At 47.1% G+C, this 27,050-nt stretch overlaps 1 protein-coding gene across 1 annotated transcript in view; it reads left to right on the top strand.

Annotated features, from left to right (window-relative positions):
* The window catches only part of CLCN1 (chloride voltage-gated channel 1), a 32,853-nt gene that overhangs the window by 793 nt on the left and 5,010 nt on the right, over nt 1-27,050 (top strand). The window contains exons 2-20 of the mRNA XM_007184681.2: nt 2,375-2,495; nt 2,897-3,028; nt 3,639-3,767; nt 4,011-4,144; nt 5,366-5,443; nt 6,479-6,557; nt 12,464-12,589; nt 12,920-13,004; nt 13,228-13,329; nt 13,642-13,726; nt 14,001-14,150; nt 18,957-19,026; nt 19,213-19,323; nt 21,291-21,504; nt 21,739-21,872; nt 24,159-24,403; nt 24,688-24,799; nt 25,178-25,257; nt 25,506-25,544. Coding sequence (XP_007184743.2) covers nt 2,375-2,495; nt 2,897-3,028; nt 3,639-3,767; nt 4,011-4,144; nt 5,366-5,443; nt 6,479-6,557; nt 12,464-12,589; nt 12,920-13,004; nt 13,228-13,329; nt 13,642-13,726; nt 14,001-14,150; nt 18,957-19,026; nt 19,213-19,323; nt 21,291-21,504; nt 21,739-21,872; nt 24,159-24,403; nt 24,688-24,799; nt 25,178-25,257; nt 25,506-25,544 — 2,226 coding nt within the window. The remainder of the gene's footprint in view (nt 1-2,374; nt 2,496-2,896; nt 3,029-3,638; nt 3,768-4,010; nt 4,145-5,365; nt 5,444-6,478; nt 6,558-12,463; nt 12,590-12,919; nt 13,005-13,227; nt 13,330-13,641; nt 13,727-14,000; nt 14,151-18,956; nt 19,027-19,212; nt 19,324-21,290; nt 21,505-21,738; nt 21,873-24,158; nt 24,404-24,687; nt 24,800-25,177; nt 25,258-25,505; nt 25,545-27,050) is intronic.

The raw sequence follows: 27,050 nt of genomic DNA, 5'->3' as shown, positions 1-27,050 counted from the left end.
TGTACCCAGAGAGAGGGGCTTGTGAACTAATTAGGGATGTCCAGGGATAAATACCCTCCAGGGCTTCTAGACATCTAGGAAAGGGCAATGGGATGAGCGCCCTGAAAGACAGGCTGGGAGCTTGTCGCAGATAAATACACAGGTTAGGATTAGCAAGTGAATGTGCATGCAGAGAGCGACAGGATGGAACCTGTCAGGAGGACCAGGAAAGCAAGATTTAAAAGTGTTTTAGCCAGCGAGGGGGTGGGCTGTGGTTCCTCTAGTTTATGGGGTCTAGACAGGACTGGGAAGCTGAGGGCTGGCCTGGGCTGGTGGTCTCAGCGCTGAGGGTCAAGAGGATCCACGTCTCAGCCCTGATCCGTCCCGAGGGTGGTGGGTAAGGGCGGCCCCGGAGAATCAGGTGGGGACTGGGACACAAAAGCCCGCAGAGGCTCCAATGGTGAGTCAGAGTGGGCTTCCTGGAGGAGGGGACCCTGGAACACTGTGTGGGGTTGGACAGAAAGACCTCTCCTCATGGCCCTGGGCTCACTGTCACCGTGCAGGCGGTCCGGGTGGGATGACAACTTGAGTAAAGGTGCAGTTATGGCACGTTCTGGCGACAGTGAGGAAACCAGGTACACTAGCGTGAAGCTTCCTGTTGGAAAGGAATGCTGAAGTGACTTGGGAAGTAGGGTTGGGCTGGTCTCCAAAGGGCCCTGAAAGCAAAGAAGAGGAGTTTGGACTTAAGTTTTTCTCTGTTTAAATTTTATTACGGAAATTTCACACTTATACAAAAGCAGAAAGAGCAGTGTAATGAATGCCCAAGTACCCCTTGCCCAATGATCAGTTATCAGTATTTTGTCAGCATCGTTTCATCCATCCTCCCAACCCCAGCCCCAGCCCTACACACACGGGTGTTTTTGTTCAGGAATCCAGACGCTGCGAATGCTTTCAGGCTTGACTTCTCCCTGCCCTCCCAGCCCTGCTCGACTGGTGAACCCTGGTCCAGCCAGCACCGATCCGGCTCTCTCAGTGTTTCCCAGCCCAGGTTTGGTGTGGAGCACCCTCTTCTCGTCTCCACCAGCCTGGGAGCCAAGGGGGCTGAGGCAGCCTGTGTGCTGGCCCCCTGTGGGCAGTGTCTTCTCTCGGGGGCCAGGTGGGGCACAGAGGGAAACACGGCTTCTCTCAGTCACACACCTCATCCCAGAAGACGAAAGAGCCGTGAGCAGGGTGTTAGTGCGCGCCTGTCCAGGACTCAGGCATAAACTCTACCTCTTGTATTGTGAAATCAGATCTCTTCCACCCAGGCTCTCCCAGAACCAGCAGCATGGCCTGGCCTGACCCCGGCTCCAGAGGATGGAGTTAGTGCAGTGGAGGAGGGGCAGTTAGAGACCTTGTGCACACACACGCACACACACACACACACACACACCCCAAACACATAAGCTCTACTTCAGGAGGAAGTGGACTGACTTGCTTTATCAGGGCTGGGTCCAGTTTGTGCATTTGAGCACAGGAAGGGGAGGTGGATGGGCTTTCTCTAAGCCTGGCAGGGCATCTGAGGGGCCTCATTAAAGCTAGACACACCAAGACCAAGAGCAACGAAGAGTCACCTGCTCGAATTTCCTTACCCCATCCACATCAGTGTGAGGGGGTCTGGGGAAGCAAGAGAGAGGCTGAGACACAGGAAACAGTGACACAAAAACATGTAATTGATGCAGATGCCCAGTATCAGCACAGTTTTTTAAAAAAATATACATTTATGTATGTATGTATGTATTTATTTATTTATGGCTACATCGGGTGTTCATGGCTGTGCACGGACTTTCTCTAGTTGTGACAAGCAGGGGCTACTCTTCGTTGTGGTGCCGGCTTCTCATTGCGGTGCCTTGTCTTGTTGTGGAGCACAGACTCTAGGTGCGCGGGCTTCAGTAGTTGTGGCATGCGGGCTGTAGAGCGCATGCTCAGTAGTTGTGGCACACGGGCTTAGTTGCTCCGCGACATGTGGGATCTTCCTGGACCAGGGCTTGAACCCGTGTCCCCTGCACTGGCAGGCGGATTCTTAACCGCTGCGCCACCAGGGAAGCCCTTAGCACAGTTTTTGTATCACTACTTCAGAGTAGAAATTGGTCCCCTTGATGAAGGCTGCTATTGACCAAGATGACTACAGATGTGCAAGGGTGTGGATGGATAGACAAGGGTGAGGAGTGGGAAAAGTGCAGGTGGAGAGTGGGGAGTGGAGGGCACAGATGACCACAAAGTGACCCTGCCCAAGGCCCTCAACACCCAGGATTTTAAAAAGCTGTTTGTTTGTTTTATCTGTGGGTCTATATGCTTCCCTCTATTTCTTTTAACTCTTCAACAAGACAGACCTTTCCCATCTCCTTCTGTCCAGATCTATGGCCATCACAAAGAGCAGTTCTCAGACAAGGAGCAGGACACGGGGATGCCCAAGACGACGGACTCCAGTGCTTCCATGGATAACAAGGATGAGAATCACTATTCTAAATGCCAAGGTGATGGGGACTGGGGAGAAAAGGAATGTGGGATGGAAGGAGGTACAGGGATTAGGACACTAACTCAGAAGACCTGTTGCATATTTCTGGCTCACCATCCCCACACGCACACCAAAGCCCGCCTCCAAGGATTAAGGAGAAGACATGGCTCGCATGTCCTTCTCACTCTGCCTTCCTACTATCCCTCCCACGCAGCCCCAAGAAACTAGGGTTTAGAAAGGAATCAAGTGGCCGATGGGGAATTGGACTTTGGTGCCTTCTGAAGGGCAGAGAGGTGAGAAGAAACTCAGGGAATGCGATAGATATATAGACAAGACGCCGAGGGCCCTACACCTCCCATCCTCGGCCACACACACAGAGCAGTGACTGGTTACTTGCTTCTCTTTACTTTCTTTCCCTAGGTTGTATCCACGGTCTGGGACTCGTGATGAGAAGAAAATTAGGGGAAGACTGGATCTTTCTGGTGCTTCTGGGGCTGCTTATGGCTCTGATTAGCTGGTGCATGGATTATGTCAGTGCCAAAACCCTTCAGGGTAGGTTTAACCTGGCCCTTCGCCCTCAGCCCTCCCCATACTGCAGTTGATCTAGAGTTTCGACCTAAGGTAAGCTGGGGGTGCTTTGGGAGGAGGATGGTGCAAAGAGGAGATCAGGTGTAGCTCTGGCCCAGGATGAGACCAGACCCAGACCCAGACCCAGACCCAGATCCATTTTTTCTGCCCCTCCCACCTGCTACCAGCCGAGCTGTGGGGACCCCTCTCACAGGGTGACCAACTTGTCCTAGTTCTCCTAGGACTTTTCAGTTCAGGCAACTGGAAACACCTGGAGTCCCAGGAACCCCTCAGTGCCGGGTTAACCGGGGTGGCTGGGTGCGCCACAGCCTCTAATGAAGCGCCCACAGAGTGTGGTTTGCTGCACTGGCGCCCACTTGACCTCCTACAAGTGGTGGGAACTTGAACGGGTCATGTCTCATCCCCCAGCTTAGACCCCCCCCCCATGTGTCAAATGAGAACAGTGCCATCTCCGAGGTCGAACGGGATAGCCATGGCGGGAGCACACTCCTAGCATGCTGTCCAATTCCACGAGTGTGGGATGGCGGCAACATGCCATCCACATAGGACTAAGCCCAGACGCCTGTCTCTGCAGCCTACAAGTGGACCTACTACCAGATGCAGCCCAACCTGCCTCTGCAGTTCCTGGTCTGGGTCACCTTCCCACTCATCCTCATCCTCTTCAGTGCCCTCTTCTGTCACCTCATCTCTCCCCAGGCTGTCGGTGAGAACTTCCCAGATCCTACCCCATCATGCCATCAACATAATCCAGCAGAATCTCATTGGCCTGTAGACCTCGCGCTCCCCTCCCTCCCTCCCCAACCCCCCTGACCGTCCTTTCGCTGCTTTGCTACTGTCCTCCCCCACAGACCTCTCACCCCACCCCCATGTCCACTATCTGGATGTCCATCTACCTTTAACCTCCAGCTTGAACATGCACACAATCATTTTTTAAAAACCCTTTTAGGCTCTGGAATCCCTGAAATGAAGACAATACTTCGCGGTGTTGTCCTGAAGGAATATCTCACCCTCAAGGCCTTCGTGGCCAAGGTTGTGGCCCTGACTGCGGGGCTGGGCAGTGGCATCCCTGTGGGGAAAGAGGTAGGACTCCAGTTACTGTGGGGTGAGCTGGGCAGGTCCTCAGGCAGAGGGCAGCACTGAGTCTAGAGGGAGCTCCGGGGGCAGCCGTGGGCCATGGGGATTCCGGAGGAGAGAGACATGGGAAGGTCCTCATCAGCCCTGGGAGCACCTTAGAGCAGAATCTCGCATCCTGGGCACTGTGGGCATTTGGGGCTGAGTAAGTCTTGGTTCTGGGGGGCCGTCCCGTACATTGTAGGATGATTAGCAGCCTCCCTGGCCTCTACCCCCTACATGCCAGCAGCAGTCCTCCCACCCCCCCACCCCACCCCACCCCCCCCCCCGCAACGCCCGTTGTGACAATCAGAATGTCTCCAGACATTGCCAAATGTCCCCTGGGGGCAAAATCTCCCCCAGTTGAGAACCACTGACTTAGAGACAATCCAGACACATTCTGTGAAAACTGAGACCTAAAAGAGGCTGTGTGTTTTTTCAAGGTTATGCTCATGTACCTTACCGCCCCCCCCCCCCCAGCTGCAGCCAGAGTTATCTTTTCAAAATGGAATCAGGAATGTCTGCCCTCTGGTCAGGAACTTCAAATGGCTTTCCACTCCTCTTAAAATGAAGTCCACCCTTATTCCTGGGGCCTAGGGGGGCTACGGTGATCAGGCTGCCCCTCCTTCCCCGAGCTTGAGTGACAAGGCACTTCCTGCCACTCAACTGCGCGAGCCTGCCCCCCTCTTGGGGCTCCTGCACTTGCTGTCCCCTCAGCCTGGAACATTCTTCTTCCCGGTGCCCATGCAGCTCACGCCTCATTTCCATCAAGGCCTTACTCAGTTGTGACCTTCCGCATCCCACCCTCAGCTTTCCTGTCTCTCTCTCCTCTGACCCTCCCTCAATTTCTTCTTAGCCCCTAGCATTTTCTTTGTTTCCCCTTTTTTTGAAACAAATTTATGTATGTATGTATATATGCATTTATGGCTACGTTGGGTCTTCGTTGCTGAGCGGGGGCTTTCTCTCGTTGTGGCGAGCGGGGGACATTTTCTGAAATGATAATATGCTGGCGTATCACCCCCCTTCCTCCCTGGGATGAAGCTCTGCGAAGGCAGAACCTCTATCTTGCTCACGTCTGTATTTCCAGCCCCTGGTACAGTGCCTGGAGCAACCAATGTCTGTCCAAGAATGCCACCAAGCCCCCCATCCGGCCCCCTGCCCCTGACCCCTCGTCCCCCTCCTCTCTCCCAGGGCCCTTTTGTCCACATTGCCAGCATCTGCGCCGCTGTCCTCAGCAAGTTCATGTCCGTGCTCTGTGGGGTGTACGAGGTAAGGCTGAGAAGGTAAAAGGAGCTGGGGCTGTGCGAGTTGGCGGGTGGGGCAGGGCTGCCTTGGCCGTGATGCTGAGCTGGGCACTGCGCTAACCCACGCTCCCTCGTCCCCATACACGTGGCGCCACCCGCCTACTCCAGCCACGCGATGCCGCTGTTCAGCCTGTGCCCGTTCCTTGACGCCCACCCCGATCCCTGCCCCCGCATCGGGGCTCGGCACGTGGTCCGCTCCTCGGCCGCCCCGGTGTCAGTTCCCCTCCGGTGCCGCCCCGTCCCTTTGTTGTTCCTGCCCCTCCACCCCGTCTCGCGCGCTCTCCCCCGCCCCAGCCCTCCACCCGCCCTGTCCGCGAGCTTCTCTGTTGCAGACTGTGCCTGGGCGGCTTGATCTCCTGGTGTCGGCCTGCGCGGTGGGCGTGGGATGCTGCTTTGCCGCCCCTGTCGGAGGCAAGTCCCACTTCCTCCCTACCCCGGTGGCCTGAGGGGTTGGAGTGGTTGCCACAAGCTTTGGGGTGGGGAGGGGCGCTCGCGGCAGGGGCTGGTGGGTGGGCCTTCAGGGTGTGACCCTGGATCACAGGCCTGCGTCTCCAGGCACCCGAGCTTTTTTTTTTTTTTTTTTTTTTTTTTACCAGAGAGCTGTTCTTTTGAGGCTGGTGGCTATTTCTTGCCGGCTTTATTGGTGCTGTTTGTCTGAAGTCCTTTCCTGTCTCTCTTGCTATTGACACTTCTTGCCCTGATTGTCCCCATCTCCAGCCCCTCTCTGGTGACCATTTATTGGCTGACCTTCCTTCCATATATTTGCCTAACATTTATTTCATTTTCTATGTTTGGCCTTGTGCTAGGAGATCACTTCCTGTCTGCCAAACTAACTGAGTTTCTCTTGGCCTGGGATCGCAGTGGGGAGACGGGGCCACTGTGATTCCCTGTGACTTAAGCCGCTCCGTCTTTATTCCCCACCTTTGCCTGTTCTCCTTTCCTCTTCTGCCCCCCTGCCCATCCCTCCCATCTGGCTCTTTGTCTGTGTCTCCCCTAGTAGCAACCATACTATTACACTGACATGCTGACCGTGGGCTGTGCAGTAGGAGTCGGCTGTTGCTTTGGGACACCACTTGGAGGCAAGTGATTTACCCCCGCCTACGTCTGTCCACTTGCCTGGGCTTGCTCCCAAAACAGTTTTTGTCAGCATCCCCAAGTTTGAGTATGAGCAGTTGAAACAAGAGTAAAGCAAGAATAGCTAACTTTTAATGAGCATTTACTATGCGCGGGCAATGTTCTAAGGACTTTACATCCCTTCCTGCCCAAAGCTGGATGAGATCTATATTAAGGAAGAGAGAGAGTTAGTGACTTGAGCAAGGTCATCCTGTTAATAAGTGGTAGCGCCAGGAAGGAAAACCGAGGCGGCCTTTATGGGTCCCGTACTTATATTAAAACCCTTTGTATTGTTGGATATTTTTGCCCTTCACTTATTACATCTTCTAACAGGGGACTTCTATGTATGTTCCTCCTGGTTTTTTGCTCTTGAATAATTCATTTTTGTCATTGTTGGTTTTAATTGAAGTATAATTGACATCTCTATGTATTTTCTTCTCCAAGGGAAGACTTACCTGTGGTTGTATGTTGTTAAGGACACGGAAGTTTAGATGGACCTTATTTAGATTAATAGTCAGCTTTATTTTTTGTTTTATGGCCGTGCCTTGGGGCATGCGGGATCTTAGTCCCCCGACGAGGGATCAAACCTGTGCCCCCTTCATTGGGAGCGTGGAGTCTTAACCACTGGACCGCCAGGGAAGTCCCAATAATCAGCTTTAAATGAGGACTACAGGTGGAAGTTAAAGTGTCGTTTTTCCTTGGCAGCAATTTAAGATTGAGTTTAGCTCTTTCTACTAATGTTAGACAAAGGGTAACCTTTCAGATTATTTTCCTTGTCCTGAATAACTAACAAGTGGGCATGGTCAGAGAAAGCTGTTGTATCTGTTTATTTACTCATTGATAACAGTTATAACCAGATTAACAGAGCAAGGATTATATAGATCATTCACTGGATTCATTGGTGATAAAAAAAGACACCGTGTTGACAATCTGAGAAGCAAAACTGCAGGAAAGGCATATGCTTCTTAAACGCACCAGCTGTTACAGGTATCTTTCAATTATGAACATGTAATCAGTCCTTTCATAGAGGAGTCTTCAGGAAACTCAGATGACTTGGCTCAGGAACGATATATGGATAAACATTTACAGTTAATGAAAATGTACCATGCTCTCTTGAACTGACACTGCACCAATGTCAGCGAACACGTCAGCTGGCATCCTGTTTGCACTCTTGTTGTCAGCTCTTGTCATTAAAGTCATAGTCTCCAGCCAGGGAAGGGTAGTGTGTTTGAATTTCTGCACACATTAAATGTTCACACTTGCATTTATACCCGCTTTCACCTTTATTTGGTCTTTTGCCTTACAAATCCAGAAGGTCTGAAGAACATTTTTAGAAAGGTAGCATTTTTTTGTTTTTATTTTTGTTTTTAATCAGATTCTTTTAAAGTGAAGAGAATATGAATTTTTTGCATAAAACTGGAATTTCTGGGGTGAATGAGGAAGGTTCTTCATGATCCTGTGTAGAGAATGGGAGAGGCAAATAGAAAAGTTTCAGATAAAACATGGCTCTTGAGAAAATGTTAAGCATTGAAAAGTTAAAATGCTGTTTTCAAGATGTTTGTAATAAGTGGCAAATATTAAATGAATTTGCAGATAACATTACTTGATTGCTTTTATTTTATGAACATAGGCTAATTCTAAAATAAAAAAATTAGTATTAGAATATTTATTCACTATATGGTCAACTCTTAATTCCTTACACCGATGAAAGAAATTTGCTTCGGTGTTTGGCTAAAATGGCAAATATGTTTTTGCTTCCATATGTGCCCTGTGCCGTGAGCCCTCCGGGCGCTGTGCTGGTTCCTGTGCTCTCAGGTACCCACGGCTGAAAGGGTAGACAGGAAGGCAAGCAGACCATCACAGTTTACTCAAGAAGCGTCCCAGTGGCAGCCTGGGCAAAGTGCAAGGAAGATATTCTGGAGAGAGAGGAGACAGCATTGCACAGTCAAGATGTAAGGGACTAAAATTAACATATATGTGCATTTCTAGAGGATACAGGGGAAGGAATGACAGGAAATGGGTCTGGATAGGTACGTGGGGGCTGAATCATGAAGGTCCTCATAGGAAATGCACAAGAATGTCGATTTCATTTTCTAGGCTAGAATTAGCCCGAATGTGTTTTATGGAACACAGTTCATGGTGTTAATAGACATAACCTGTAAACAGTGCTCCAAGATCAGATAAGTTGGAAAATACTGGGTTCAAAAGGTATTTTTTTAAACTGGAAGAGTTATCAGAACGTTTGATATGCTGACATGTATTGTGACTATCCCAAGTGTAGCATTTCCCACAGAATTCTTTTTGCAAGGACCTTCTTATGGAACTCATAGTATCTCATGGACCTGACTTTGGGAAACGCTGTCACGGGTGAAGGGGAGCCATGGAAGAATTTTAAATAAGAAAGTGACATGGCCAACTCTGGCAGATCTGTGCAGGATAGAACTGGCCTGTGGATTAACAGGATTTATCCAAGATTAACAAGAAGACTATTGTCATAGTGCTGATGCTAGATGATGAGAGACCGAACTGGGCAGAGGCAGAAGAGATAGAGAACAGGATGATATATATGGGTGATAGAAAATAAAATCGATGGGACCTGGTGGCTGATTTATGTGAGGATGTGAAAGGTAAGAAAGGAGGAGGAATCTACGCTAACTTCCATTTTTATAACGAGGGAAATGGCGTGGATGCAAGCAAGATAGGGAATATAGGAAGTGAAACAGGTCTGGGGGAGCTGATACATTTCACTTTGAATACCTTGCGTTTGAAGTTCCTGTGGTGTCTCCAAGTGATGTCAAATAGGCAGCTGGCTTGGTGAGTCTGAAGTTCAGGAACTGAGCTGAAAGCATGGCTTTGTTAACCAGTAGGTTAGCATGGAGGTGGTAGTTGAAGCCGTGGGCATGAATGAAATTGAGAAAGTGTGTCTATGAGTAGCAATTGTCGGAGACCAAGGACAAGGCGCTGGCTGGGCAGAGGCAAAGGCGCGAGGGGAGAAGACAGAGAGGAGCCTTCAGAGTGGGAAAGAGAGCAATATTACGGAACCTGGGAGACTAGAGAGTTTCCAAATGCTGTTTGTGTTTTTAATGCTTTGTCTCCTCTTAGCAGCACATTTTCTGTCTGGCTCAGGCGAATATGAAAATGAGCTCTCATTCCGAACTACACAGTGACAGACTGTTAGAGAAGGTGTCCCAGAACCTCATGGCAGGAAAGAAAATCTAGCCTAGGATTTCAAAAACTGGTCTTAAACTATTCATGAGTTGGATAGTTTACATCCGACAAGTCAAAGCCGCCTTTGGTTTTGTTACTGGTAAAGAAAGGAGAGACTTGCTCTACCTGACTCCCCACTGTGTCAAATCCTCCTTTTGGGCCAAGGAAACAGCTGCCTTACCTGATAAGATTTGGGGAGCAGGGGCGATAGGTGGTTAGCAAAGCTCTGTCCCTCAGCTTCCCTGTTTTCTGAAATGCCGCCCATCTATTCTCTTCTGCTCTCGTTCTTCCTTCCCCGTCCCCCTCTCCCCTCTCCCTTCTGTGCATCCATAGAACAGGCCTCGAGCCCTGATTATGTACCAGGCACTGTGTTAGGTGTTGGGTTCCAAGGAACTTTCAATCCTGGGGGAACTCAGAGATGTAAATAAACAACTATATCTGAAAATGCTAAGTGCTCTGATGGTCCAGAATTCCGAGAGAACAAGGTAAGGGCAGGACTGTTTTTACCCGCGGAGGGGGATCGGGGATACCTTCCCAGAGAAGGCGCCATTGAGCCAACCATGAGGAATCCTCTGTCCAGATGCAGCAGCTACTGCACGAGGGAGTAACCACACTCCCTTGGCATAAATGACTTCCTGTCATCACTGACTGTCACCTGCGGAGGAGAGGGCTGGGGTTCTGAGGGATTCAGGAGATGTGACTTTTTTTTTTTTTAATTTTATTTATTTATTATTATTTATTTATGGCTGTGTTGGGTCTTCGTTTCTGTGCGAGGGCTTTCTCCAGTTGCAGCAAGCGGGGGCCACTCTTCATCGCGATGCGCGGGCCTCTCACTATCACGGCCTCTCTTGTTGCGGAGCACAGGCTCCAGACGCGCAGGCTCAGCAACTGTGGCTCACGGGCCCAGTTGCTCCACGGCACGTGGGATCTTCCCAGACCAGGACTCGAACCCGTGTCCCCTGCATCGGCAGGCAGATTCTCAACCACTGCGCCACCAGGGAAGCCCGAGATGTGACTTTTGAATCTAGAACAGGGAGAAGAAAATGGCTCAGATGTGAGAGGCCACCTGCAGGAAGAGCAGGTTGGGGGTCTTGGGCTGGCCAGCAGCCATTCCTGCAGAGAGCAAGGGGAGACGAACCTTATCTAGTTCACGGGCTTTCCTGGGTCTGGGCCTCTTCTCCATTCATCTAATTATGGGCTGCATTTCCTTGTTTTCCTTCTTCATTTCCGATAAAAATGAGGCTTAGCCGGGTGTTAGGTAATTCTCTTGTAAGTTTTTACTTTGCATCTAATCACAGTCTATTCCCTGATTCTTGGTATGTTTAAAGACTATTTTCTTTGCATCTTTTTTTTTTTTTCCTTTATTTATTTTTGGCTGCTTTGGGTCTTTGGTGCTGCACGTGGGCTTTGTCTAGTTGCGGCGAGCAGGAGCTACTCTTCGTTGCAGTGTGCGGGTTTCTCATTGCGGTGGCTTCTCTTATTACGGAGCATAGTCTCTAGGCTCATGGGATTCAGTAGTTGTGGCATGTGGACTCAGTAGTTGTGGCTCACGGGCTCTAGAGCGCAGGCTCAGTAGTTGCGGCGCATGGGCTTAGCTGCTTCGCGGCATGTGGGATCTTCCCGGACCAGGGCTCGACCCTGCGTTGGCAGGTGGATTCTTAACCACTGTGCCACCAGGGAAGCCCTCTTTGCATCTTTTGAGTCTATCTTTTATACCCTTATTAGCTTCCTTACTTTGTCTCCACCAACTCTTGCCATTTTTCTATCTATTTATCTTCTCATTTGTGTTCCAGCATCTACTCTCAGAAACAGTACAACTTAGGACTCTTAATTAGGTTTCCTTCTACCTCACCCGCCTTTCTTTTTTTAAAAAAAGTATTTGTTTATTTGGTTGCATCAGGTCTTAGTTGCAGCATGCGAACTCTTAGTTGCGGCATGCACGTGGGATCTAGTTCCCTGACCGGGGATCATCACCCACCTTTCTTAAGCATAATTGTTTATAGCTTCTTCTGGCCTCTTGATTTTCCCCCTGGATTTGGTCCTTTTCAGTCAGGTTTTTAATATTAATTTTTTTAAAAATGTGGATGAATCCTCTTTCCTTTCTTGCAATATTGAGTATTGTCAGCTCTCACAAAGCCCTTTCCTATTCACTTTTCTTATTTCTTCCCTAAAAGTTGCATGGTACGTGGTGCATGGGAGAAGGGAGGAGAGGTTGAAGGGGTTGTTAAGGAGAGTCCCTGTAAATCTTGAGCTCTGCTTGGCACTCTGGTGAGCACCTGCTCTGGAAGCTTTCTCTTTTGTAACTTTTCTTGCAGAAATTTTTCAGATCCCTGTGGATATCAGACAACTGTGAATCCCACCCAACCTTGCTTTCTAAGGGATGGAGAGGGCACAACCACCTGACCCTCAGGTTTTGTTGGTTAAACGCCCTCATTTCCCATTCTCTCTGTATCTTGTTGAACCACATCCCTGGCCTGCAAAAAACTGCTAGCATGAGCAGGTGTATGGTTTAGAGCATAGCACACTCTAAGAGATCATCACCTCCCAGTACTGCTGCCCCTGTGATTGAAGTTTCAGCAAAAGCTCCTTGGGTCCCCGGGGTGGGAGTGTGGGAGAGAGCCTCACACTTTTGTCTGCACCTGACCCTACTTCCTTGCCCCTACAGGAGTGCTGTTTAGCATCGAGGTCACCTCTACCTACTTTGCCGTGAGGAACTACTGGCGAGGATTCTTTGCAGCCACGTTCAGCGCCTTTGTTTTCCGAGTGCTAGCCGTGTGGAACAAGGATGCTGGTAACAGGGGAGCCCTGGGGTGGAGGCAATGTGAAATAGGGAGGCTGGTAATGGGGCGTGGAGGGAAGCTCTGTGGGGCAGTGCAGAAAAGGAGTGGATGGCATCATTTGGGAAGTGAGACCAAGGCCCAAGGGTATATATAGGGCAAGGATACAGGTCATGGAATAAGGGAGAGTGTCTCTGCCAGTAGTGTTAGCAAAAGGAAATCAAATAGAAGAGGAGACATTGGGATGGGAGGAAGCTTTAATCCTTAAAACCTATGACCCTGGTTCCTTCTCGGTGGGTTTCTGTGATGCTCCCACCATAATCCTTGGCCTTTCCATCCCATAGTCACCATCACAGCTCTCTTCAGAACCAATTTCCGAATGGATTTCCCCTTTGACCTGCAGGAACTCCCAGCCTTTGCAGCCATCGGGTGAATGGGTTTGTCTGCTTTGGGGGACAGTGGGGAACCAGGGCTGGGGCGTGGCTTTGCATTGGAAGGGACCCAAGCTGGGAAGGTGGGGTTGGTGTGGGTGAAGTGTAAATTGTTGGGGGGAGGTGGGTAGAAAGGGAAGGTGTGTGCCTGGCATTTGTTTCCCTGCGGTGGCCAGGCCCGAGGGATGAGGGTTTCACTTCTGCATAACTTACACCCTCAGGATTTGCTGTGGGTTCCTGGGAGCTGTATTTGTGTACCTGCATCGCCAAGTCATGCTCGGCGTCCGAAAGCACAAGGCCCTCAGCCGGTTTCTGGCTAAGCAGTGAGTCACCGCCCTTCTTCTGCCCTACCTGTTTACCTTCTGGTTTCTCCAAGAGTTCCTCCCTTTTAATCTTTGTGGAAGGCGTTAAATGCCTTTAGGTGGCTTGTGATAAAATATAGAAGCCCTGATACTCTACCAGGGCTGAATAGTGCGGTTTCCCCTTTAAAGATTGCTTGTTGGTGGAGAGAATGCTCTGTCTAATGGCCTGAGACTACTGTAGACTCCAGGAAACTTCGGCTTACCAGAGTCCAGAGAGTTGTCCGCTGTGGCCTGGCTAAATTAGGGTGAGGATTAATTCTGTTTCTTTTTCAGCCGCCTGCTCTATCCTGGAATTGTTACCTTTGTCATCGCCTCCTTCACCTTTCCACCAGGAATGGGACAATTCATGGCTGGAGAGGTCAGCTCCAAGGGTGACCTCTGAGGGTGGGAGTCAGGTCACTGAGCACATGACTGGAACCAAGCCAGGACGGGGCCACATGGAAAAGAGGAAAGAGCACAGGTGTCCCTCAGGCTTCTGAGCATATGTGGTTTTGCCCAAGGATAGACTCTCTCCCTGAGAAAAAAGCAAAAGGGTCCCATGAAAAATGAAACTGGGGAATTAGTTCTCTTAAAAACATGGAAGTACCGAACATCCCTGGAGAACTGCTCCCTTTTGCTTCCTCCTCTCACAGTTGATGCCTCGGGAAGCCATCAGTACCCTGTTTGACAACAACACATGGGTAAAGCATGTAGGGGACCCTGAGAGCCTGGGCCAGTCAGCTGTGTGGATCCACCCAAAAGTCAATGTTGTCATCATCATCACCCTCTTCTTCATCATGAAGGTACCGCTCCCTACACTCCTGGCTCCCTGGGCTTCTGTTTTCAACCTAGGAACCGGGGTGTGCACAGGGTAAGGAAGGGTAAAACTTCATTTGGTCTTCGTCCAACCTAATAAAAAAACAGTTTGGAAACCAGAACATAAGTAAGTTGCTCATCTAGAGAAGTGAGCCAATATCTGGGTTAATGTTCCATTCATGTCAGCTTAGTGATGTTGCCATAATTATTATAACCCTTCTAAAGGTTCCGCTTGCTAAATTATTGAGACATCACAGCAGCCAAGTAAATAAGGACAAGAGCTTAGCAATACAGATAACTGTGTAAAGACCTCAGATAAATTAACCAAATCCCCCCACATGTTAGATAATTAGGTACTTCATTCTCCATGCATCTGATTATCCATTTTCAGATGATTTGCATATCCATTTTTTCCCCAGTCTAGTGGATGATCTCTTTTCTAGAATTACAAAAGGGATAAAATATTTAAATCCACTTTATTAGTGACTATAAATAATTTTTATAAACGTTATTATTCTCTATTTAGGTAGTGAGGCTGTGAGGATTTTGCCATTCTTAAACCATTTTCTTCTAACTTCAATTAGGAAACAAAAGCTGATCTCTTTTATAACAGTTCTTTTTCATATCTTCCCATCAAGGATCACGTGTTTATAGACTTCTCAATTACTGCCTTATACAAGTATATTTTTATTTCCACCACTGGTTGTGACATCTGTTATAATTGCTGATTGCCTTTTTTTTCTCTTTTTTGATGATTGCCTCATTATTAATAGTATGTCTTGCTTGAATAACCTAACATTTTCCTCTATATATTAGGGCCTTCATTTGAAAGTCTGTCCACATTAAACTTTCATGTTTTTTCGTACCTTGCTATTAATTTATTCTTGATACTTATTGTGAATCTATATTTCCCCAGGATATGAGTCACTAAGTTATATTTATATTGTAATAGCTGTAGTGGGTTCATTTATTCAATAAATGTTCTCATGCACCTACTGTGTGCCAAATATGTAATACTTGATTATTGATCTTTTGTTAATCTAATGCTTATGGTTGAAAAAAATTATTTTAAAATTTCCTTCGTGGTTTTTTGCTGCTCATTTAATGTGCTTGTCAATGGTCTTATCCTTAGAGATACCAGGTGCTTGACACATCAGGTTCCAATTCTGTCACTTATGTTCTCAGGATTTCTGTGGGGTTTCTGGAGGCTGTATTTATGTGTGTTCTTTTTCATTCCATTCCAGGGGGATTAATTGGGTCTGTGGCTTCCATATTTTGCACACCCACTTTATTAATTAGATCATTTTCATTTCTTCCTTCAAAAGATTTGATATTTTTATCATAAAGAAGTTCTCAGTGTCTTGTTAGGGGTCTGATTTTTGGACTTCCGTTATAGAGTTTATCTTCTCTAATTTATAAACCCCAGCTTCCTGTAATTGGTTGTTGAGCATACAAACCCATCTGCAGTAACCAAGTCCAAGTTTTGATGGCATCTCAGAATTTCTTGTTCAATGATAATAATGGTGTTTTTCTGATACTCCTCTAGACTGAGCTGTATGGTAACTTTGGGATCATATATACTTTTGAAATGTTAAGCGTTTGAAAATTTTTGGAGAAACAAAATTCTGTATGTATTTTCAACATTTCCTTCCCACCTGACCTGATTTCCTCAGATTCCCAAGTATATCTCTGGATTCCACTTTACAGATTAAAATTTATTCTGAGAAGCCTACTTGGATTATATAGCAGGACTCAACTGTATGTCATTCTTATTAATTTCTCACTGAATTACATCCTCAACAATGTCTACATAATAAGCGAATCGAGAAGAAACTCACATTTCTTGGGCTATATTTCAAGCCCAACAGTTTGCAGCAGGCCTATGCTATTCTATAATATTTTAAATGTAAAACCATTCACTGCTATAAATCCATGATATTACCTAGTTATCACTGCTTCCAGCATTTTCACTGTCTTATCGTTGGACACATAACCATACTTTTATTATTTCCAAAGTGTGGACAACAGGGCGCGTAGGCACATTAAAACATACAAGTGACTAGAACGATTTTTCCACAGTTTGATTTGAAATTTAGCTTATGTGGTCTTCTGGCAGTCTCAGTGCTCACAGATAAGATTCTCATTTCAGCTCTTTATAACATTGATGAAGGGAACTTCCATCTTCTCAATTTTTTTTTTAAAATTTATTTTATTTATTTATTTTTAGCTGTGTTGGGTCTTCGTTGCTGTGTGCAGGCTTTCTCTAGGTGCAGCGAGCGAAGGCTACTCTTCGTTGTGGTGCACAGGCTTCTCATTGCACTGGCTTCTCTTGTTTCAGGGCATGGGCTCTAGGCGCGCGGGCTTCAGTAGTTGTGGCACGCGGACTCAGTAGTTGTGGCTCGCAAGCTCTAGAGCGCAGGCTCAGTAGTTGTGGCACACGGGCTTAGTTGCTCCGCAGCATGTGGGATCTTCCCGGACAAGGGCTCAAACCCATGTCCTCTGCATTGATAGGTGGATTCTTAACCACTGCGCCACCAGGGAAGCCCATCTTCTCAATTTTAAGACATGGAAGACATCACCATGTTGTAACTCTGGAGTGTTTATAATGAGTATGAATATAATCACAACATCTCAGTTTCCTTTTTAATAAGTCTAACATTATTACCTAGATCACTGAGTTCTCAGTACAGCCTGAGGCTCTGTAGCATTCTTGCCTAATCTTCCTATGGTTCCTTCCTGTGAAGGGTTTAAATAAAGTAGAATCTGTGATAAGAGGTCTCTAGTTTCCCAGTTCTCTAGAACTGGGTGTCTAAAATCTTGGGAATTATTGGTGTTCCAGATCACTTACCCTGCTTCTGGATCTTCCCTTTCATGTGCTAATAGCTCAAAAAGAATGCTAGTCTCACGTGTCATTCTCTGCGCTATAGGAGTTGATAACTTCAGTGTCCTCTGATCCTGATGCTATTCTTACACTTATCTTGGAGGATAATCCGAAGTTCATCCTCTGAAATCAGACCAATCAGCCACCTATTATCTTTATTACTGGAGCTTTCAGATTAACCTGAGCCTACAAAATCCCTTATGGCTTTCATGTACTTATTCCAGAGATAGTACAGAATAGTTCAAGGGCTCTCAAAATGTTCTATGTCAGGATCACTTAAGAAGCGCCTACAAGCGCCTAGAACTCTGTCTCCAGACAGTCTGATGGGGTAGCCTCCAGTGGTGTCTGGTCATCCGCAGTTTAAACAAGTTCCCCCCGAAAGCATTACTGTTGGATGTTTTAAGCAAATATTAGCTCTAAGTGTTTCTGCTTTGCATGAATACTGTTTGACCAAACTCTCTTCTTTCTTTCCTTCCTTCCTTCCTTCCTACCTACTTACTTAACTTACCTACCTACATCCTGCCTGCATTTACTGAGCACTGTGCCAGTGCTGAGAGAAGGCAAAGACAACAAGATACACTCTTGCTACACACTCGAAGAATTTGCAATCTGTATCCTCTTCAATTGGACATTTAACTTTGCTGTTCTCAACTGTTTTAAACAGTCCTATTCTGACATGGCGACATATGTATTTTGCCTCTTCTCAGAGCTTCAGGGATGAAGGCTTCTCAGAGCCTTCATCATTGTCTCTTGAGGACAGCCCTGGCTCAAAAGAATCTCTCTCTAAGGTTCAGAAAATTAGGAAATGTATTTCTCATTAGTTTACAATAAAGTTGGTGCCGTGTTTAAATTGTAAATATTTTGAGCCTCGCAATTTTTTTTTGGACCTTTAGCTGTTGTCATCTTTCACCAAATTAGTTTAAGATCTTTTTCTAAGATCGGCTTACTTATTTTGGAAATGATATGTAAACCTGTTGCTTAATTTATATATTATGTCTCATATGTTTATTTCTTTTACAGATATTTCAAAAGTTCGACCACTACTCCTTTTCGCATTCGGTTTCTCAGTTCTTCTGCATTCTTTGCTGCAGAATATACATATTGCTTTTGCTAATATCATCCCAATTCCTGTTGGAATACTACCTTGGCCTTGGAGGTCTTTTCTATCACGCTGGCTGATTTAGCTGGCTTTCTCAATGTGCTCTTGCAGGATGGTCAGGACAGATCTGATTTTCTGATCCTTTGTTGAAGGTGATTTTATGTTAAAGGAAATGGCTCAGGCAGGACTATCTTCACTCCAGGTTCCCTTGTGAGGCTTGCCATATAGATGGCTTTGTAAATGACCATATTGAAGCTAAAGCAGTCATGCAGTAAGTCACTATGACTTTAAGGTGTCTGCCACTTAGAACTGGGGCTTTTTTTTTTTTCAGAAACATAGTCTGGCCAGGAAAAGATATCCTCCACGTTCAAGAGCTCAGGCTGCTTAGCTGAGGTGACCTTTTTGGGCTAAGAGGATACAGTAGGCTAGGGCCCTTTTGGGGGCAGTGACAGAGGAGTCCTCTGGGGCCCTGAGGGCCCTTGTTTTGATTGCCTAAAGGCAAATATCGTCACTCCAGGTAGGAGCAATTTGGGTTGATTGCCAGGAGGAACCTTCTTATAGTGTTGTCTTTGGTGAGCTCTTAGCCTGAGCGCTGCACGTGTTTTTGGTTCTGGAGGATGGCTTCCAGAAGGATTAGCTATCCCAGGATTTCTGTAACTCTTGAAGCAAGAAGGAGGAGGGTAGTGGGAAGGAGGTTGAGTGTGTGTGTGTGTGTGAGTGTGTGTGTGTGAGTGTGTGTGTGTGTGAGTGAGTGTGTGTGTGTGTGTATTGGGCCGAGTTGAGAGGGTGTCCTGACGCCTCTTTTTACCCCAGTTCTGGATGTCCATCGTGGCCACCACTATGCCCATACCCTGCGGAGGCTTCATGCCTGTGTTTGTGCTCGGTAAGTTCTGATGGGAAGCCTGGGATCTTACTGATGGCTGCAATCTAGTGTACTGAGAAAATAAGGAAAGGCCTGGAAGGCTGAGGGTTTGTATTTAGTCTTAGCGCCCAAGGAGGTGTGGCTCTGAAAAAAGAGGATGAAGACCTTGAATCTCTCAACACCTTCCTTCCTTTTGTCTCTCCCTAGGAGCTTCATTTGGAAGGCTGGTAGGAGAGATCATGGCCATGCTTTTCCCAGATGGTATCTTATTTGACGACATCCTCTACAAGATCCTACCTGGGGGCTACGCAGTAATTGGTGAGACACGTTCCACCCTCCTGTCACCCCGAATACCCACACTCGAACTCTCCCATGACATCTGCATTCCAGGCTACACAATATGGTTTTAATTTAATGCTGTTTAATTCAACTTTTATTCACATAATCAACCCTTGGCTCTGACTCTCATTAGCTCTTATTAAACATCTCTGAGCCTTAGTTTCTTCATGTAGAAAAGGGATTATGGGGATTAAATGAGATAATAAGGATGAGAGCACCTAGGATCACCTCTGAATGCTTGGTAAGGGCTTTTTTTTTTTTTTTCCCAAAGAATCGTGGAAACAACAGTGCAGGTGACTGGCTTGAATACTCCTAACCTGCAGATGTGCTCTTGTTAACGGGACTTGAGAGCACATGACTAAGAGCTAAGAAACGTGGGCTCTGGACTCATCCCTGTCTTTTGTCACTGGATGACCATGGGGCAAGTTAGTGGCCTTTCTGCACCTTAGTCTCTTTATTGTAAAATGACTTCTGAGATGTCTTACAGCCCTAACATTTTGAGAGTCTGAGGTAATCTTTTTCCATTAAATCTATAGTCCCTTCCAACCAAAAGCCATGTCTAACAAAATGACCCAGTATATGCCCCAGAATTATTATGCTTCCTCCCTCCCTCCCCTCCTCACTGAAATCCCATAACCTCTAAGGCCATGCCTCCCTTTGATTTAGAACTAACCAGCTTTATAGTACATACAGTGACCTTACTCCCCCCGTCATAGTTCTTTACAAAAACCTCCTTCATCAATAAGAGTCATCTGCTCTTATTCCACATCTTCATGCCTCTCAGGTATCCCCCCAATCTCCCTGGTGGACATTTGCCAGTATATCTCCTGTGTCAGTTTATGTTCTGAAGGATATTGGGTATACCAGCCAGTCGAATCATTCCTCCCAATATTCCCTTTTGTGACTTGTTCTTGTTCCATTTTGATGTATGGCTTCCCCAGCATCTTTTCTCATAGAATATCTTCCCATATTTAAATAACAGATATAGTTAATGCACTAGGGACTATTCTGGTTGGTGGGAAAACATAACCAAAAACAAGTAAGACAGATGCTATCATCAAAGAACTTATGGAATCATAATGTTTTAGATCTGCAAGGGCCTTAGAACTTATCTAATGACCCCTTTCACCTTAGAGATGAGAGCATGGGATTCCAGAAGAATTAAGTTCTATTCATACAGTTGAGAAATAGTAGCATCAGGATCTCATTGATCCAAGTCCACAGCATGATTCCTGAATTTTGACTCTATCCACTCATAAATTGTTGGCATCAAAACCTGAGGTCTGGGCTTCTCTGGTGGCGCAGTGGTTAAGAACCTGCCTGCCAATGCAGGGGACACGGGTTCGACCCCTGGTCCGGGAAGATCCCACGTGCCGCAGAGCAACGAAGCCCATGCGCCACAACTACTGAAGCCTGTGCACCTAGAGCCCGTGCTCCGCAACAAGAGAAGCCACCGCAATGAGAAGCCCGCGAACCACAACGAAGAGTAGCCCCCTCTCGCCACAACTAGAGAAAGCCCGCGCAGCAACAAAGGCCCAACGCAGCCAAAAATAAACAAATAAATTTATAAACAAAACAGAACAAAACCTGAGGTCCAAGGTAAAACACTGTAAATGGGTTTTTAAATGCTCAGTTAAGAGTGATCCAAACTTTTAAAAGCAAGGAATAGATGCCACATCACCATCTTTATTTTATAAATGAAACTTTGGCCACACACAAAATTTTTGTAAATTGCCGAAGGTCATAGAATGAGATCAAAATGACGATTTTCTAACAGTTCGGCATTCTAACCCTTACTCCCGACAAATGGTTATCTCCGGAGTGTTGGCACTGCCCAGGATCATGTGTCCCCACCCTGTGTCACTCCCGTCACATCCCCACGTAGCCCCCCCCATGAGAAGAAAGGCAGCCCTAACCCACCGGTACACTCCTGTGTCTCATTCTAGGAGCAGCAGCGCTGACTGGTGCAGTATCCCACACAGTCTCCACAGCCGTGATTTGCTTCGAACTCACGGGTCAGATCGCTCACATCCTCCCCATGATGGTGGCTGTGATCTTGGCCAACATGGTGGCTCAGAGCCTGCAGCCCTCCCTTTACGACAGCATCATCCAGGTCAAGAGGCTGCCCTACTTGCCTGACCTTGGCTGGAACCAGCTCAGGTCAGGGGCACCAACTGGAATTAGTTCAGATTTGATGGGGTTGGTGTGGGAGGTTCTGAGACTGAGCACGAGGTGAAGGTCAACGTCTGGAAGCACTGCTTTTTACTTATTTTTATATTCCCATGCACTTCATAAATATTATGAGTGAGCAAATGCATGGCAGACCTCACGGGAGGAGTGGAAGGGACAGGCGTATGGTAAGGCTAACGCTGCCTGTGCTTTCTCCCTCTGCAGCAAATTTACAGTCTTTGTTGAGGACATCATGGTACGGGACGTGAAGTTTGTTTCAGCTTCTTGCACTTATGGGGATTTGCGAAACTTGCTCCAGACCACCACAGTCAAGACTTTACCACTGGTCGATTCAAAAGGTCAGTGGTAGGGAAGGAAGCAGTTTCCTGAGCTAGTGACCTGAACACGGGCTCCACAGAAGTGGAGGCGGCACTGTGGTGTGGGCTTGTCTAAGGGGCCACCCAGGCTGCTGCAGGACGCCCAGCCTTAGGGAACATGGTCATCTTCAAGGAAGGAGAAACACAGCCATAACACAAGCACAAGAAGACAGTTAAAAAAACCAATGAAAGAAATACAGTTGATTCTCATTAGTCCTTATAGTTATGTTCTATAAAGTTTCCAAGAACACTGAATTAGGGACACTATACTGAACCATTGCTCCTAGAGGAAATTCAGGGTGAGGTTCCTGCAAGCCTCTAGTCACAACACTTTCCTCAGGTGATCAAAGCATACACTTGTCTTAGGTGTGTTTCTCCTTAAAGACACCTTATTTAACATCTAGTGTTAATTCATCAACATTGAACTCACCGCGACCAACAGAAGGTTAGCTCATGGCTGAACAAAGCTTTTATCTAGCACACTTCTTTTCTCCATAAGGCACAGCACAGCCTTCTTGCTTAGGGGCAGTTTTAAACAGCAAAATTGGGCTTCCCTGGTGGTGCAGTCGTTAAGACTCCGCCTGCCAATGCAGGGACACGGGTTCGAGCCCTGGTCCGGGAAGACCCCACATGCCGCTGAGCAACTAAGCCCGTGCGCCACAACTACTGAGCCTGTGCTCTAGAGCCCATGAGCCACAACTACTGAGCCCATGTGCCACAACTACTGAGCCTGCACTCTAGAGCCCGTGCTCCGCAACAAGAGGAGCCACCGCAATGAGAAGCCCGTGCACCGCAACGAAGACCCAATGCAGCCAAAAATAAATAAATAAAATAAATAAATTTTTAAAAAAAACCCTTAAAAAACAGCAAAATCACCAACACAAAACACAAAAAATGCAAAAAACATGGCATTCAATGGACCACGAAAGAACATTTGTTTACAACATGAAAGCTGGAAGAAAAAAAAAAGGCAGAGCATCACTTTGTTCAGACTCAGCTTGGAACGTGTGCGTGGGGTAACTCAAATTTTTTGCTGCTCTGCACATGTCTGTGAATGATGGGAAAAGTACTGCAAATATTGATTTTGGGTTACAAAGATATTTAAGCCCGTAGGTGAATTCACAAATAGGGAATCCGAGAATAATGAGGCTTGCTATAAATCTTACAGCCCCTTATGTGGTTCTCATTGCTACCTAGCTAAGTGATAGCTGTTCTTTAATGCCCAATTTGAGGAGCAGATGAAACTGTTCCATGTGAAGGAGTGAACGTGTTTAATGAGCAGTGATTTCACCTCCTTCACCATCCTTTCTGCCCACCTTTGGCACTTAATCTTGCTTTGTATTATTTCTTATTGTGGTTTCTATGTCTATGTCTTATCTTCCTCAGTAGATTGTGTATCCCTTGAGGGCAGAGACTATAACACCTGTCTCACTCAGACTGCCTCCCTATAGGTATTTACTGGATATTAAATAAATACGTGTCTAATGTTTGTATTAGTGTAATAGAATCATTTAGGGAGATTTGGAGCCATTTAAATTGTTAGCTCTAATTTCAGATAATCAGAGTATCCAAACTACTCAAATTAGCTTAGTTTTAATATTTTCCCAAATCCCAAATACCTTTCAGTGGCCTCTAAACCAGTGGCCTCTCACTGGAATAGGGGTACAGTCGATGGGCTGCAGGGTTTTCATAATAATGACTGAGACCTCATGGTAAGATTTGTCTCAGTAACACTGCTGCAATCTTATGGCCTCAAAACTTAATGAAAATGTTAATTATAGTAGCAGAATTCTGATAAATATATAAAAGACCTTCCCAGGAAAAGTAGGCATTCTGTTTATACCTACAAGGACCCAGAGTCTTTAAGTGATTAAGCATCAGCTATCCTTGTAGACTTCTTTCAAAGTATATTCGTTCATCTCAGTATGAATGGCTTTTAATGTGTCTTCTTTTGGAGACAGTGTTGATTAGCCTATTTTAATACCAAGTTCACCTATTTACAAACAATCTGTGTAAGGGCTGCATCAAAATAAGTACAAATTAGCACCAATTAGTGTACTACCAATTGGGGCTCTAAGCGCTAAATGGGTGAAATAATAGGGATTGAGTGAGATCAATCCTGGAAGACTTTTGAAATGAGTTTTTAGGAAGAGAGGGTAAGAGCTGAAAAAAGATTGGGTGCTGGGCTTCTGTCGCTGACTCCATCCTGCCGAGCAGGGCGAGGGGGTAATTGAGCGGGCCCTCAGGCTGAGCTTGGATCTCCCCCAGATTCGATGATCCTGCTGGGCTCCGTGGAGCGGTCAGAACTGCAGTCCCTTCTGCAGCATCACCTGTGTCCTGAGCGGAGGCTGCAGTTAGCCCAGGACATGGCAAGGAAGTTGTCAGAGCTGCCCTTCGACGGGAAGGTGCGGCAGGCTGGGGAGGGGCGCCGTGGCGTCTGGCCCCAGGGTCGACCTGAGTCTTTTGCCTTTGTGGATGAGGATGAAGATGAGGACCTCCATGGGAAGCCCGAGGTGAGTGGGCTGGGAAGGGCCAGGTGAACAGGATAGATGCAGCAAAGGGAAAATAGGAAGAGAGAGGGAAGATGCTGATCATTGACAAAGTCAAAGAGACAAGTGCCCCTGGGTCCAGGGACTGAAGGAGATAAGGTTGCAAATGATGGTACCGAGAGAATTCAAAGTGCTGTAAGGACTTCTGAACTGAATAGAGTTAGATAGATTTCCCAGGACACCAGCTGGTAAAGGCAGGAAAAGGTAGCCTCTTCTCTAGGACTGAGAATTTTTACTATTCTTTACAGCTGCCTCCTCTTCCTCCTCCTCACCCCTTTCCTACTGCTTCACTGACCCCCGAAGAGCCCAATGGGCCCCTGCCCGGCCACAAACAGCAGTTGGAAGCACCGGAGCTTGAAGGTAAAGACTTTCCCATCATGCACCTCATCCCTGAGACTGCAGGTAAAGATTCTCCCATCATGCACCTCACCCTTGCCTCATACCTTCTGGTTATCTCTGGGCACTCCTCAACCTAAGGGCTCCTACTATGAGGAGGGGTGAGGCCTGAGGATGGTGGGAGGGGGCTTCTATTCTTCGAGTCTCCATGTTACCATCCCAAGGCATGGGGGCAAGGGCTGGATTAGGAGGATGGAAGGGGAGAGTTCCTATGGAGGTGAACCACCTAGAAGTACGGACCTTTTGTGGCAAAGTGTCAGGACCACTGGAAGCCCCTGACCATTTCATCCCAGGATGGATATTGCTTTCTTTCCATTTCCATTCACTCACCACTCCTTTCAGGTCAAAGACCCTCCATCTTTCAGTCCCTGCTGCGCTGCTTGCTGGGCAGAGCTCGCCCCACAAAGAAGAAAGTGACCCAGGTGAGAGGAGATGTGTTGGGGGCGGGGGGGGCGGGGGTGGGGACATGGGACAGGGAGCTTGTCTTTGAGGAGCAAGAAACCCATGATCCTTAAATCAGGAGAGAAGAGGTCCCACCAAGAAGAAGCTTCATCATATGGAAGGGATGATGGGTTGGAAAGAGGCATCTGTGGCTTGGCCAGGGAGAGATGGCTATGGTTCCACTTGGAAGAAAAGGGAAGGAACTTGGACCTATGTCTTTCTTCTCTAGGATTCAGAGGATTTAGTGGATAACATGTCACCTGAAGAGGTAAGTAAAGGAAACAGGAACCTGGGGTGGATTGTTTTGTCAAATGAAGATATTGCTCATTTTTTTCGACCTTCTTCATTGTGTTGTTGTAAGAGTAACATGTGAGTCTAGGCAGGAAAGCATTTTGAGAGGTTGGAAATGAGGCGTGACTATGGAGACAGTACTGAGCACGTTGCTCGGAGGTAGGGGAACATGGCGGTGTCCTCATGGGGACCAGCGTCATTTCAGGAGAGGGAAGTTTTGAGCCTCTGTGTGTGGATGGGCCCATGGTGCTAGGATGACCCTTAGAGCTTTTAGACATTAGGGAAGTTCTAGACCAGGCAGAGGCTATGCGAGATGGATGAGATTTACCTGCAGGAAAATGTCACCGGGCAGCCAGCACTTACACAAACCAATGTGGAAGAACAGCATCGAAACTAAGATGGGGAATTCAGTGTCTGGTGAGGTTACTATGCTGGATTGATCAGGCTCCTGAGACAGTGGACAATGAGAAGATTCCAGGAAGCGAGACTGGGAAGAACCACAAACTGAGGGCAAATTTTGACAGTGGTGCCTCATTGGGACAAATCGCTATCCCCCTATAGAATCCATGAGAGAGAAAATCAAGCACTGAGTGGGTTTGGTTGTGCCGAGTGAACAGAACGTGGCACAGTGACCGGGAGCAGGTGGCTGAGCCGTGCCGATCAGAACTACCCTGGCGTGTGGAGAGACGCCCACAACGTCCATTAGCAACCGTTCCATTTAGTAAAAGAGAATGCAGCTTGCTTCGAAGGCTGAAAGGTAGAGCTTTAAATGTATGTAGCTGGGCTTCCCCGGTGGCGCAGTGGTTGAGAGTCTGCCTGCCAATGCAGGGGACACGGGTTCGAACCCTGGTCTGGGAAGATCCCACATGCCGCGGAGCAACTAGGCCCGTGAGCCACAACTACTGAGCCTGCGCATCTGGAGCTTGTGCTCCGCAACAAGAGAGGCCGCGACAGTGAGAGGCCCGCGCACCGCGCTGAAGAGTGGCCCCCGCTTGCCTCAACTAGAGAAAGCCCTCGCACAGAAATGAAGACCCAACACAGCCAAAAATAAATTAAAAAAAAAAAAAAGTATGTAGCTGACAAAATACCGTAATGTGTATTATCTTTAAATAAACATCCACTGGATGTCCAGAATATATATGTGCTAAAAATTAAAAGTACTCAGGGTTGGAGGAGGGGGTGGTGAGTGACAAGAGAGAAAGGCAGTCTTCGCCTTCTCCCCTTGACACCCCTCGAGACACACACATTTCTGATAAATGACCTAAAAAATCAAATGGATGATCGCAGAAGAAAAAAATCAAACTATTCCTTCTGCCCACAAGCAGGAATCAGATAGGTCATAACTACAATTAAGGAGTGCCTTACTAGGGTGCTCACACCAATAATACTTTTTTTTTAAATACACCGAAGAAAGCCAACTAGTTGATCAGTGAGGTTGTTTAATGACCGCTGGAAATAAAATGCAACTAGGGATCAAAAGAAG

Source organism: Balaenoptera acutorostrata, chromosome 7 (assembly GCF_949987535.1).
Source record: "Balaenoptera acutorostrata chromosome 7, mBalAcu1.1, whole genome shotgun sequence".
In the NCBI taxonomy this organism is placed as follows: Eukaryota; Metazoa; Chordata; class Mammalia; order Artiodactyla; family Balaenopteridae; genus Balaenoptera; species Balaenoptera acutorostrata.
The sequence above is the reverse complement of the archived record's forward strand: the minus strand, read 5'-3'. Positions and strand labels throughout refer to the sequence as shown.